The 12,417-nt window shown below is 42.5% G+C and overlaps 1 protein-coding gene and 1 long non-coding RNA gene across 6 annotated transcripts; one reads left to right on the top strand and one right to left on the bottom strand.

Annotated features, from left to right (window-relative positions):
* Nucleotides 1-1,187: 1,187 nt before the first annotated feature.
* Nucleotides 1,188-10,217, bottom strand: zgc:92242 (uncharacterized protein LOC436899 homolog). 2 transcript variants are annotated; one of them, XM_035648988.2, is made up of 6 exons: nt 9,887-10,217; nt 8,002-8,488; nt 4,616-4,733; nt 4,017-4,122; nt 3,685-3,910; nt 1,188-2,014 (listed from the first exon to the last, which is right to left on the bottom strand). In XM_035648988.2, the coding sequence occupies exons 2-6, from the start codon at nt 8,180-8,182 to the stop codon at nt 1,848-1,850; spliced, it is 798 nt and encodes a 265-aa protein (XP_035504881.2). In that variant the 5' UTR covers nt 8,183-8,488; nt 9,887-10,217; the 3' UTR covers nt 1,188-1,847. The 2 variants fall into 2 exon arrangements, with proteins under 2 accessions (XP_035504881.2, XP_035504882.2); XM_035648989.2 differs by having other exon boundaries at nt 8,002-8,483.
* Nucleotides 3,779-12,197, top strand: LOC118318974. 4 transcript variants are annotated; one of them, XR_004795870.2, is made up of 5 exons: nt 3,779-3,916; nt 8,099-8,264; nt 9,261-9,713; nt 10,316-10,394; nt 10,506-12,197. It is a non-coding gene; the product is annotated as an uncharacterized LOC118318974 (long non-coding RNA). The 4 variants fall into 4 exon arrangements; XR_007031463.1 differs by having other exon boundaries at nt 10,473-12,197; XR_004795869.2 differs by having other exon boundaries at nt 10,316-12,197.
* The last annotated feature ends 220 nt before the right edge of the window (nt 12,198-12,417 follow it).

Here is a 12,417-nt window from a genome sequence, read left to right as displayed (position 1 = left end):
AGTTAAAGAGAAAAAGAAAAGAAAGTAATGTAAGTGGACGTGTGAAAATAAATAAATAATTAAATAATAATAATAATAATAATAACAATAACAATTAAATATGAAAACTATTCGAAAATATGATAACTGTACTAAAATGTTATCATACTTCACTTTACTTAAAGGCTGTAGCCTACCTGAAATTGGTTCACTAAGTTAAATGCTAATGCAAACATGCCAAACATGCTCACGCTGATGTTTAGCGGGTATCATTTTGCCATGTTCACCATCTCAGTTTGGGTGTTAGCATATGCTAACATTTGTTAATTAGCATTAAAAAAATAGATGTAAGTCCTTCTCCGGTTGATGGAATCATTTTGTAGCTATGTGGTGATAATCTGAAGTCCTGGATCAGATGACGGTGTTAAATGCTGGTAGCTTGTATAGCTTAGTGGGTTGCACTGCTGACTTTGGTACAGAAGGTCAGGGGGTTTGATTCCCTGTCAAAACTACCTGTAATGCTACCTGCCTACCTCTGAAATGTGTGAAAAATGTGTAAGTTGCTCTGGAGAAAAAGCATCAGCAAAATGAATGTAATGTAATGTAAAGATGAAAAGTCAGGAGATCTCCTGAAAGATTGGAAATCATACTGTGGGGATTATGGATGTCTGAACAAAGTTTAATGAATCAAGTGAAGTCAAGTGCCCGACTATCATTGCCATCTCCTTGAGCCATCCCACTAGCATGGCTACTTCATTCCTGTGGACGTAAATTCACTCTATTTTAAGCCACTAGTCCGTTTTTTTTAAGCCTGAGAGTTACAGTTTGTTTTTAGGTCCAATATGCTACAGTAGAGGAAATAGCGTCACTGTCCACAAACTGCACTCTAGATCCATTTTGTGATTTTCTCACAATTTTGGTAAATCATATTTGTATATTTGTGACACCATCATAACCTGTTCAATCATTTACACGAAGAAGAAAGCAGATTGTTAAAGGGGGTATTAATGTTCAGGTAGGCACATGGTACAGTACAGAGCACGTCAGTTGATCATTTAGTAAGGGTGCGTGGTTTGGTTTCTTCCCAAAATTTGCAAGTGTTCGTGCAACACATTGAAACCTCAACTGTTCCTGAATGCATGCGTGGTCATTGGTCAATGTTTGGGATTTAAAGTGTTCTGAGGTACAAAAGGCACAAGACAGGTACATCTTATTGATCGTTTACCGAGAATGAAGCCCTTTTTTATTTATCCGCACACCCCTGCACCAAAGCAATGGTTGATTGCCAAGTTGATGGATAAAGATGTTGCCATCACCGGTGAACATCAGTGGTGTTAACACAGCACAGTGACAAGTTACATTGACTCAAAAAAACCAACACCAAACTATTTCGACATTTAACACAGTACAGAAGAAATGAGTAAAAAGCGAAACACTATCGCTTTAATAATAGTAATAACAACACATTATTGACATTTGAAAGATTATTCTTCATGACAGTTATTTAAGAAGTGAACCGGGTGCTCCGTCTGCCTATCAATAACAAAAGTTACGTGAGCGTATTTGAACTCAGCAACATCAAAGCTGCTTCATTTTATCATTCAGAAAGCTTTCAAGTCTTTCTCTCACTCCACCCCACCAGACATCTCTCTGTCTGTTGGTCGGTCCTTCCACTGGCCGAATAAAGTGCACGTCAGTTCACCACTCACGTTCAAATAAGGACCTTCTTCTTCACATGTGTTTGCCGCCTGGTCCAGCAGCATGTAACAGCCATTATTTCCACAGTGGGTACGACAAAGTCAGTACAGCATGCTCCCCCTTTTAAGGTTCAAGTATTGTCTTGTAGCAGGGTGGATACACCCGGTGACCTAATGGATCAATGGTGTACTTCTTTTCTGTAGATGAGCAGGTTTGGCAGGTATAGGAGGTTTGCTGCGGGCAGGTGTCGTGTTGTGGTGGTCATCTGCGAACGCCTTCCTGAGCTGCGCTACGCGACTTCTGCGTTCAGACTCCTGCTCTTCACGACACACAACTCCTGGGAAGAAAAAAGAACAAAGGGAAATTTTCATTAGTGAAGGAAAAATAAGACCCCTTTTAAAAATTCTTCCGTAAATCCAAGGGATTTTTAAACCTCCAGCTCATGTCGTGAAAAGTCTAATCTTTCAGATTATTTAGAAAAATTGTAATCGCCCCAAGTTTGTAGATACGTGGTTTTCATTAGAACATAAGTGTAAACTGGTAGACAATTTCTCTTGAGAATTATATACGATGAAAACAGTGGTGGAAAGTAAACAAAAGTATATTCGCTCAAGTATTGTACTAAAGTACAATTCAGATCTTGTCCATTTCCATCTTTTGCTACTTTACACTTCATTAGATTTTACAGAGAAGTATTATATTTATAATTAGACATTGACCTCATAGCTATATTCAGATGTGGACAGTAACTAAGTACACGTACTTAAGTAAAGTTTTTGAGTATTTGTACTATACTTGAGTATTAGATTCTTTAGGAAACTTTTTACTTTTGACTCCACAACATTTCTATTAAGGCCTTATTACTCGTTGCATTTGCGTTGAAGTCAGCGGATGATGATTTTTTTTTCCCTTTTTCTTTTTTCTTCACAAAACGCAAAACTCCATAAACATGTGTTGACGCAGTTCTGCGTGTATCTTGATTGTCTCAGTGGTGTTGCCGTATCTCTACCTCGCGCATGCGCCACCCGGACCGGGCGGCCGGTCGGTACAGGACAGGTAGCTAGCTAACGAGGCGACGTCACCAGCAGGGGGTTGTACAGTAGGTTAGCTATGCGATATAAGTTATGGATATAAGTTAAGTTATGGCTTCTTCTTAGTGTTTTAAATGTTGGCAGTGTTTAGTGTTTACCGCGCACCAGCTACATCACGGACTACAAGAATTCGCCATCCGACCTGACAAAGCATGTCGAGGTACGTGCAGTACAGTGCGTTGAGATAAAAACAAGGAACTTTGAATACTAAAGTGTTTTTAAAAGCAAGTACTCCTCTACTTGAACTCAAGTAATAATTTCACTTTTTATTGGAGTAACATTTGACCAGGACTATCTATATTTTAATTCAAGTAATGGAGTTGTGTACTTTGCCCACCACTGGCTATAGTTTTTATTAAATAATGAATGATTCATATTTAACAAAAAGCATTGGTGAATAAGTGTATATAAGACAATCTGCCAGTATAAAAAACCCTCTAACTACACCATCAACAAACTTCATTTACATAATATTGAACAATTAAATGTGTTATTCTGTAAATAGAATACATGTAATACTGTTGGTGAATATATTGTTTAGTACCCTTTATTATTTTTCTTATTAAGTATATAGTAGATGTTCTTTATGTATGCAGTACAATGTACAATGTATTCTATGCATGTGTTCTTGTACTTTTGCTGCTATGACACTTCCGTTTATCTGCATGCGATCAATACAGTTTATTTTATCTTATCCTTTCTTTGGTATTTTTTTTGTTCTGCTTGCCTGACGGTGACTTGTAATGGTGTATATTTACGATGTGGTAGATTTCTACCTTTACATATTCTGTCATTTTAAAACACACACACACACACACACACTGACACACACACACACACACACACACACACACACACACACACAAACAAACCACAAGTCAGGGTTCTCTCCCCCCCTCCTTTCTTGTTTTCTCACCTCTGTCTTGCAGGCCGGCGCTCTCTGTGTCTGACAGTCGGGCTTTGAGCGGCGCCTGGTTGCCATGGCGACTAAGATGGGGCCTGCAGAGAGGATCCCAGTTGCTGAGATTGTCTGCGCTGCCGCCTGATTCACTGTCGCTGTCCTCTGCGGGGTCCTTCAGGTCGTCATCGGCGCTGCAGGAGTCTTCCTCGGATGACTGGTTGTTCGGTGACGCTTGGTAATCCTGAACGTAAGTGGGACATTATTTGACGGTAAGACTCTGTAATACAACGGCCATTTTACCTTCCAAACTTCAAAGCCACATTACAAACACATTCACTCAGACTAACATCTGTGAGGGGCAGCTGGATCTCTTCTTTAAAGCCAAGCTCTCTGGCCTCTCTTCCTGGCAGCAGCTTCACTGTCTGGATGCCATTCATATTATCATTGTGGAGTCTGTAAGACAAAGACTTCCAGTTTTAGTCCCACAGACAGCCGTCCCAACCTTTGAATCAATCCCCCTAGTCAGTCATTTGGAGAAATTATTTCTATAATCAAATTGAGACGAGGAGACGGCGAGCTGACTGAAACTCTTTAATTCACTGTTCATCTTATCAAAGCCAATCATAGTTATGTAACCCTTTGAACACACTGAGGGCTCTGTGAGGTATCATCTATGTTCATATAGTTGTCAGTGTATCACTTAAAAACAATTGCTCTTATAAAATCTCCTCTTAGGTCGTGTTAAAAATAAAGCAAGCATGGAATACACAGTTGAAGAGATTTGTTCTGGACCATGTTGCTTCCGTTGAATTCTACCGGAAAACAACAACCAGTTTCTGTGGGAAATGATAATAGTTCTATATTTCCTTGTCGTATTTAAGTTTTAAATCAGACAATCAATGACTATGTAACAATTTGACAGGCGTCCTGTGATTGTTGTGTCTACCTGTGGTTCATGAGGCTCTGTAGGAGTTTGGAGGACCTGAATTCGTCCACCTCTCCGATGACAATGACGCTCACATCTCCGTCCCGACCGAGCAGCCACCGCACGTGTTTACTGGAAGCTGGGGGGGGGGGGGGGGGGGAGAAAAGAGAGAGGAACAAAAAGGGTGAGCTCACAAGAGAGACAGTATATTTTCCTCACAGAGGCCCTGTTCATACGTGGCATCAACGTTCGTGATCTGATCACAAGTTCACAGCTCTGAGTGCATCAGTTCACACCTGGCATTAGAGCCGCGTCTCCGCACGTCTCCCGTGACCACTCGTGATCAGATTTCACTTCCTGTGTGCAAATGAACACGAACGTAATTTCTTTTTGCAAAGAACAAACGTGGAGTTGTTTTAAGACGCTCTGACTGTGACAAACGGGTTTGTTGTCAGTGTGTGTTCTCGCGTGTGGGTGAGAGATAGAGAAAGAGAGAGATAAGGTAAATTAAGATTTTACTCATTTGAAAAAGTAAAAAAAAATGAGTTGCATCAGTTTGAGTTGGCAGTCCTTCAATGTGACCCTGAACACATTTGCTTTCACACCGCCAGAAGAATGTGGCCACATGAGCCCCGGTTGGATCGCATACGCATGTGGCGTGTGAGTGATCATGTGATTCTGGGGCGTGTTCACACCTGTAGTTGGGTGCTGTCCACTTTATGAACCGATCACCTGAGACACATGCAAATACCAGTTATGTCAGGCTCGGAGCAGGACTTGCTGACACACAGCAGGCTGTTAAATGAATTGTTATGCTGGCTTATGTCCAGAAGGTGGTGCTGTCCTATAAGTAAAGGCGCTTGGGAAACATTCACACAAGGGGCAGTGGACCTTGTGACCGTGAAACTCTTTTCCATTTGCCCCCTTGCTCTTTTTCTACAGCAGCGTCTTTCATCTGTCGTTTCCTCTCCGTTCATGCTTTTTAAAATTTTTATTGTGTGACACTGTAAAACATTACTCATGGCAGGATACTGATAAAGTATGTTGAAATAATTTGGAATGATTACAAAGGGTGAGGGCTTCCCGTCAGTGAGCAGGAAGGCATACACGAAACTAACCCGGGTCAGTTTAACAGAAACTCCCCTCGATGTTTGGATTCTACACAACCTGCATGTTGTGCCGATGTTTAGTTTTGATACACTCTGTATCTTGAATGAACTGTCTGGTGCAAATCTTTAAGAAGTCAATGCACTTTGGTAATTATTACCGCAACATATCTCTTTGGTTAGCTAACCTGCATGTTATCACACACACACGCACACGCACATGCACACACAAATAAATTCCCAAGCCCATACACTTTTGTTCCGTGACATTTCCATCCCAGATGTGTGACACCAGATGTTTTCCATGACAGTACAGTACCTGATAAAGGTGAACGACCTGCCATGACATCATTGATTAGGGCACGGCTTTACATTTTTAAAATTCTAATCCTTTTCTAGCTGTGCTGCAGCAGCAGCTTTTTTTCTTTTTTTCTCACCAGCTTTATCTCAGTGTAGATTTGTCCCCTTTGAACGATTCAACAGACCGAATGAGCAGAAACTGTAGGAGTCAACAGAAATAATCACCTCCTCACTTACAGATTTGTTCGAAAACCAGCTCACAAAGGCAGCTCTGTTTCTGTTTCATAGTTTGGAGAATGACTTGAACTGTCACACAGCACATACGGGAACATTGTGTGTGTGGGACCAGAGGACATTTTCTGACACTAGTCACTCAATGCCTGCGCGCAACACACCTTTATGTTCACACAGTCGCAGCAATGAGCAATAACAAGACGCAAGACAAGAGGCAATTTCCATCTCAGACCCGGGGTGTCACACCCACAAGTTAACCACATACTGGAAATCTTTATACCCAGGTATGGTTTAATTGTGTAGTTGTCAGTTAGATTGTCTGTCTGCGCATGTAATGACTGCCTTTCCTGACAGCAACACGGTGAACAAAGCACGAATGACGCCAAACTGGACTGTCTGTCGTGTAACACACGCACGCACGCACGCACGCACACACACACACACACACACACACACACACACACACACACACAGACACTCAATGCATACTCTGCTGCCTCTCAGGTGACATAGCAGAGATTGGGTAAACAAAGAAGGGAACTTAATATGTGGTTTAAAGTGGGGCGACGCCAGAAGAACGATTCAACTAGCTGTGATAGAAGATGTCTATCACACACACTCGCGCAGTATTACACACACACACACACACACACACACACGCACACACACACACACACACACACACACACACACACACGCTATCATCATGCAGGGGAACCAGGGGGGTCGACCAGGGTGCCTGTGAATCAGATAAACACTGTAAATGGAGCACGGGTGGATGAAATGAGTGGGACACAAAAGGCGGAGCAGAGGGAGACGTGGACGGCCGACACCGGACCGTAAATGTTCGGCCGCAATCTAAACACATTAATGAGATTGGTAACCTGAGAGGGTTTTACTACACGGCTTGTGTATCTGTGGCTTCATTACTCATGTGCACCCAGAGCTGAGAAGATTTCTGGTCAACACTAATTGGGCCGTAAAAGGGATGCCAGCGGCAGACAATATGAAATTAAGGTGAAGAAACACTCGTAACAGTGATTCAATATAGTTACAGGTAAAAAAACAAAAACAGTAATCACTCTTTTTTAAATGTGTGTGGCCATGATTTTACAAACGCTGAGGCTGTGACTCTCCCCAGTACCACCCTACCACCTGAAGAAATATCACACTAGTCACCAAAATGTCATTCTATGATTATGATGTAATAATGTCTTGTCGTTTATATTCATCCATTTTACTCATCAGTTATATTTCCTGTAAATGCCTGTTTCAAGGCCTCCACATGCTCTCTCAGAACCAGCATTGAAAACTCAACATGCGTCACATGCTTGCAACCGTAGAATATCAACGCGTCTCAAAACATCCACCTTCCACCACACGATGCTGAGGACGGTGAGTGCGATCGCTCTGTTTTCAATGGGCATGAATATATCTGAGGTCAAGCCGAGATTACAGCTCAGTTTGATATTTCAGAGGTTTGTAAATGCACTGCACACTCTGTGATTGTGTCAATATTTCACATTAGCTGTGGTAACCTGGTGTTGTTCAGTAAAGAAACAAGGTGAAAGCTAATCCCATGTTGGAGTTATGTCAGAGTTGCTGTTGAAATGAACGGCCACCTTCCCCAGAAACAGAAACAGATTTGAGTGTTTTCCTGCTTTGCTTTGCAAATCATCGTCATAATCTCTCTTCTTTGGTGTAATTAATCGAGACCTGTTTCTCCCCCACAAAACCAGTACAACCAGTTCAAAAGAGCCACTCTACCTTTCTTTGGCCCGGCGTCGTTGCTTTCTCCCCTTTCGCCCTCCTCCCTCTCCTCCCGCACTCTCCAGCGACGTATCTGCTCCTCTCTCATCTTCAGGAACAGGATCCTCTTCTGCTCCTCGCTGAGGGCCTCCAGCACCTCCGGCTCCACCCACATGTCCTCGAGGATTTTGGCCAGCATCCTGCCTCTGCTCCCGGGTTGCCAGCGACAGCCGTCAGCCCCTCTGCCTCTCCGTCCAGTGGAGTCGTGTTTCAGCGGCGAGGTATGATCGCTCCTCTCGTCCCTCCTTTCTCCCTCCGCTCAGAGTCGGGTTCCCCTTTTCTCTTTAAAGGGATGTGGGAATCAGGTACAGTCTTAACTGCCGGAGGTCACTGTAGCGCCCTTCGCCAAGTGCCCTTCCTCGGTGCAGTAGGAGTTTGTCTGGCTCCCTGGAAGTGAAGGTGCAGCGTGTCCCGGATCAAATGGGCTCTGCTGAAGGTTGCTGCTCTGGTTTTGAGAGAGAATGAGAGCGAGAGGGAGAGAGAGAGATTATATCTACTGTATTGTTTTGTTCTGCATTGGCTGGCAGATCACAATAGGCCCTAAGCAAATAAGCCAAAATACAAACAGTAGTGTGGGTGTGTGTGTCCAGTGTTTATTCTGCATACAGTAGGCAGTGGGAATGTTGTTGCGCTTTCAAACACTGAAAGGCAAACAGGCAGGTTCAGTATGTCAATACACACAGAGACACACACACACACAGGGTGGGGTGTTAATTACAGCATGCTATCTGGTTGCAACAGACATAGAGCGAAATAGGGCTACAGTTGTGCCGCTTTCTCTCTTCTTCCTCTCACACACACACACACAAACAGACACGCAAATCAACTTCGACTGTTTTTCGCACACCTTATCAACACACGTGAAACTGATGCCGGGACGTCCTGAGGAAAGGGAAAAAATCTCCCAAAACAACCTTCACCTTAATCTGCATGTAAACATGCTCTGTAAAAGCAGTCCGCACCTTGTGCACACTCAGGGAAGATTTGAACAATAAGCGGCTGAGTGAGAGCCAATGGGGTTCGAGTCTGAGATAACCGTTCACCAATCTCTTCCCGAGGGTTGTCCGATATTCTGGTAAAGCATTATAACAAGCATCAATTTGTTCATCAACTGAGCAGCACATCTCAAGGTCTCCAGAGAGGTTGTTGTGCTTAATGTTCTGGTACATAGTTTGTCTACTGTCTACAGATGGTTGTGTTTTGTGTTCATTTTACAGGAGCTGTGCGAGTCTGTGATCGAGAGCAAGACAAACAAAAACCAGAGATGAAAAGATCTGCTAGTTAACAACGGACTCTGTGGCAAAGTTCCTGTACACAAGCGCAGTCTTCCACCTGCATCACAGCTCCTATAATCAACTGGACACATTTGAACTTGGGTGCAGCTGCACAAAAGAAAACCTTGAATCAAGACGTAAACACAACAAACGTATCACAGACATCAACATCCCGAAACAGGCACGGCAGAGAATCAACATCACACAAGGACAAAATTAACATATGAGTGGATCAACACACACACACACACACACACACACACACATACACACACATTTAAAGACAAAGTATCCAGCTCTGGCTCTGTGCCAACATGCAAATAAGTCCAGGATTTGTCTCTCCCTCTGTTCACATGCAGGGGGAAGAGAAAGAAAGGCAGTGAGCGGAGGGAAAAGGTATGTGCGTGGCATACTGAGAGAGAAGTTTGAAAAGTCCCTCAGTGTGAGAAAACACTGCTCATTTCACAGCGGCAGAGCAGAGTGTGGGGGATAAATGAAGGGCCGGAGAACGGCAAATCACCACAAAAGGCAGACAGACAGAGAAAGAAAGAAAGAAGAGGGAAACTTACTCAGTAGATGCCAGCCGGTTGCATCTCCCTGTGCACTGGTCTGGAGTTTCAGTTGCTCTGCGAGTGTGGTATGATGAAAGTGTGTGACGCGAGGCGGTGTGAGAGTGAGCCTTTGTGTCTGTGTGGGGTCAGGTCAGTCGTCAGCAGCAGTGGTATGCAGCCTCTGCTCCGCTCTGTTGCATTTGTACTGAATGGGAGTGGGACGGGCTGACATCACTGCACTTATTTTTTTCTCCTCCTTCCCTTTATTTCCCCCTCCTACTCTCTCCTTCTCTTCTTCTCTCCTGTTCACATTCCTATGACAATTAGACGCACGTAAAATAACAACAGTCGATGAAACGATACGTTTGAACCCACCCCCCCCCCCCCCACCATGTGTATATAAAGTGTACCAAGTGCTATAAATAATTCCATGGCTTAATCTTTCAGATCTGCTCCCATGTGACATTTAGCCACATTCCAGGACACATGGAAGTAAATTTCCCCCGACAGGCTGTGTAACGTTTCGGTATGTAGCAGCATGGGAAATGGGAGTGATTCTACCATTTTAATTTTATCTGAATAGTCTCTGTATGGCTTTGTATAGCCCCCCCCCCCCTTTTCTGTTTTCTTCCTCTAGGAAGTCCTGCTGGCTTTGCATGAAACCATTAATCACGGCAGCAACATGGTCAGGGTGGAATGTGGATATTTATATTCAGGGGACTTTTCCGTCAACAGGTTGTTGACACACTCATCATACCGGCAGTCATTGTTTCGTGGTTGCTCCGCCCTCATTTCGCCAGATGAGGTGAGTCCATGGATGCGGTGCAAATGTCAGTAAGGTTCCTCTGAATAACCACGGCTAATAATACCAAACAAGTGTATTCAGTTCTTATAACTAATGACTCACCTGTCTCATGCGGACCTGTCACGGCTGCGTGGGTGTGACCTGCAGGTAGTGTTTACAGTAAATCAAACCCGGATGTAAATATCAGTTGCTCTTTCTCCTCTCGTGGTTTTCTTCTCTTTTTTGGTCATGTTGGTATTTTGGCGATAAGCAGCAAGTAAAAGTAACAAGTGAGACTGTGGACCTTCTGCTAAACAGATGCCACTAACATAATAATGGCAAATGACAAAAACGTGATGCAAGAGTAGCATAAGTAGAAAAGCGGGTAATGATTTATTTTACAGGTCTGTAATCTCTAAGTGATTTAATGGTTTCTTAGCAAGAACCTTAATTTCACATCAACTACCAGAATGAACCTGTTTTTCCCTGAAAGAAAGCGTAATTTTATATCTAAAGGTGTATTTTATTAATCATTTATAAATGAAAACATTGGTTTTGTCATAGTTCTGCCTTCGAATGGGGTCCAGAGTCCATACCAGTGCTCCCCTCTTGTGACGTCCACGACCTCAGAATTTTCTGAAAGCTCCGAGCTGGCAGCCTCTGGCATGTTTGCTGATGTTTTCAGAAATGACGGAGGCCACAGAAGTTAATTTTTCGTATTAAGTTTTGTCATTGTACTGTATCTTAAGTCATATAGTCAAGTGTTATAATATTTTAAGGTAAAACATTTTTTTCCAGTCTCATCTTTTCCCTCCGTCATTATGTTGTTGCATTTCCTGCATTACCTGTCTCCTACCTTGTTAGCTTGTCAGCCCCTGTAGCTTCTGGACACAGACAATAATGTTGAGAGTACCGTGTGGGCGACATCCCTCATCTTCCCCCAACTAGCTCACAAGTTACATTTGAAAGTAGCAAATGATTTGTAATTCATGAATCAGTAATATAGAGTATGCTTATGAAGTCAGCAAACTGATTTAGTAATTCACAGGTTACCCAACCTTCATTGAGCAATTATTGCTTGAAAAATAAAAAATAGAGATATTTCATAGGTAGCATAGTTTCCTTAGTTTCATGTTAAAATAATTGGAAATACTCTAATTAGACTTAACTTAACATTTATCTTGCTAGACTTGAAACTCTGTGAGCACCAGATCAAAATCACAGTGTATACAGTATCCAGTATATTTGTATATTTTTGTATAGGTGACCCTTGTGGTCTCAGACTTTTGGACCCCACTGTAAGTATATTTATATTTACATTTTAAGATTTGAAAGCGTGAATATGAATCAATTGAGTAATTCATTGTGGTAAGATAAGTCGGACTACAATTACTTCCACAGGGACGTTTGCAAACCTATTACATTTAATACCAAATTCATGACTGCAAATTTGGATTTTTTTTGTGTGAAAAGTTCAAAAAGACTTGTGGTTTGTTGCAGTGAAACAATCAGTAAAAAAACCCACTGTTGCAGTGATACCAGACACCACTTTGTTTGTCTCTCTGTGTGTCACTGGTATCAGGGCAGAAAGCTCAAGGTCTACACACACGCACACACACACACACACACACACACACACACACACAAGGATACATACACTCAACTTAAGCCTTAAGATTTCCTATCTATAGTTAATACCTACAATATTAAATAGTTGATACCCACTTTACTAGTCCTAATTTTGACCATAAACATCAGTGTTTTG

The sequence above is a fragment of the Scophthalmus maximus genome, chromosome 9 (assembly GCF_022379125.1).
Source record: "Scophthalmus maximus strain ysfricsl-2021 chromosome 9, ASM2237912v1, whole genome shotgun sequence".
NCBI lineage: Eukaryota > Metazoa > Chordata > Actinopteri > Pleuronectiformes > Scophthalmidae > Scophthalmus > Scophthalmus maximus.
Note: the sequence above shows the minus strand (reverse complement) of the source record. Positions and strands in the feature narration are given on the sequence as shown.

Bases quoted from the DNA above. Each gene is read 5' to 3' on its own strand.
- zgc:92242 (XM_035648988.2), bottom strand. From the start codon at position 8,182: ATGCTGGCCAAAATCCTCGAGGACATGTGGGTGGAGCCGGAGGTGCTG. The intron at 4,734-8,001 runs GTAGAGTGGCTC...CCCCCCCCCCAG, and splicing joins CGACGCCGGGCCAAAGAAAG to CTTCCAGTAAACACGTGCGG. The intron at 3,911-4,016 runs GTTAGTCTGAGT...ACTTACGTTCAG, and splicing joins TCCAGCTGCCCCTCACAGAT to GATTACCAAGCGTCACCGAA.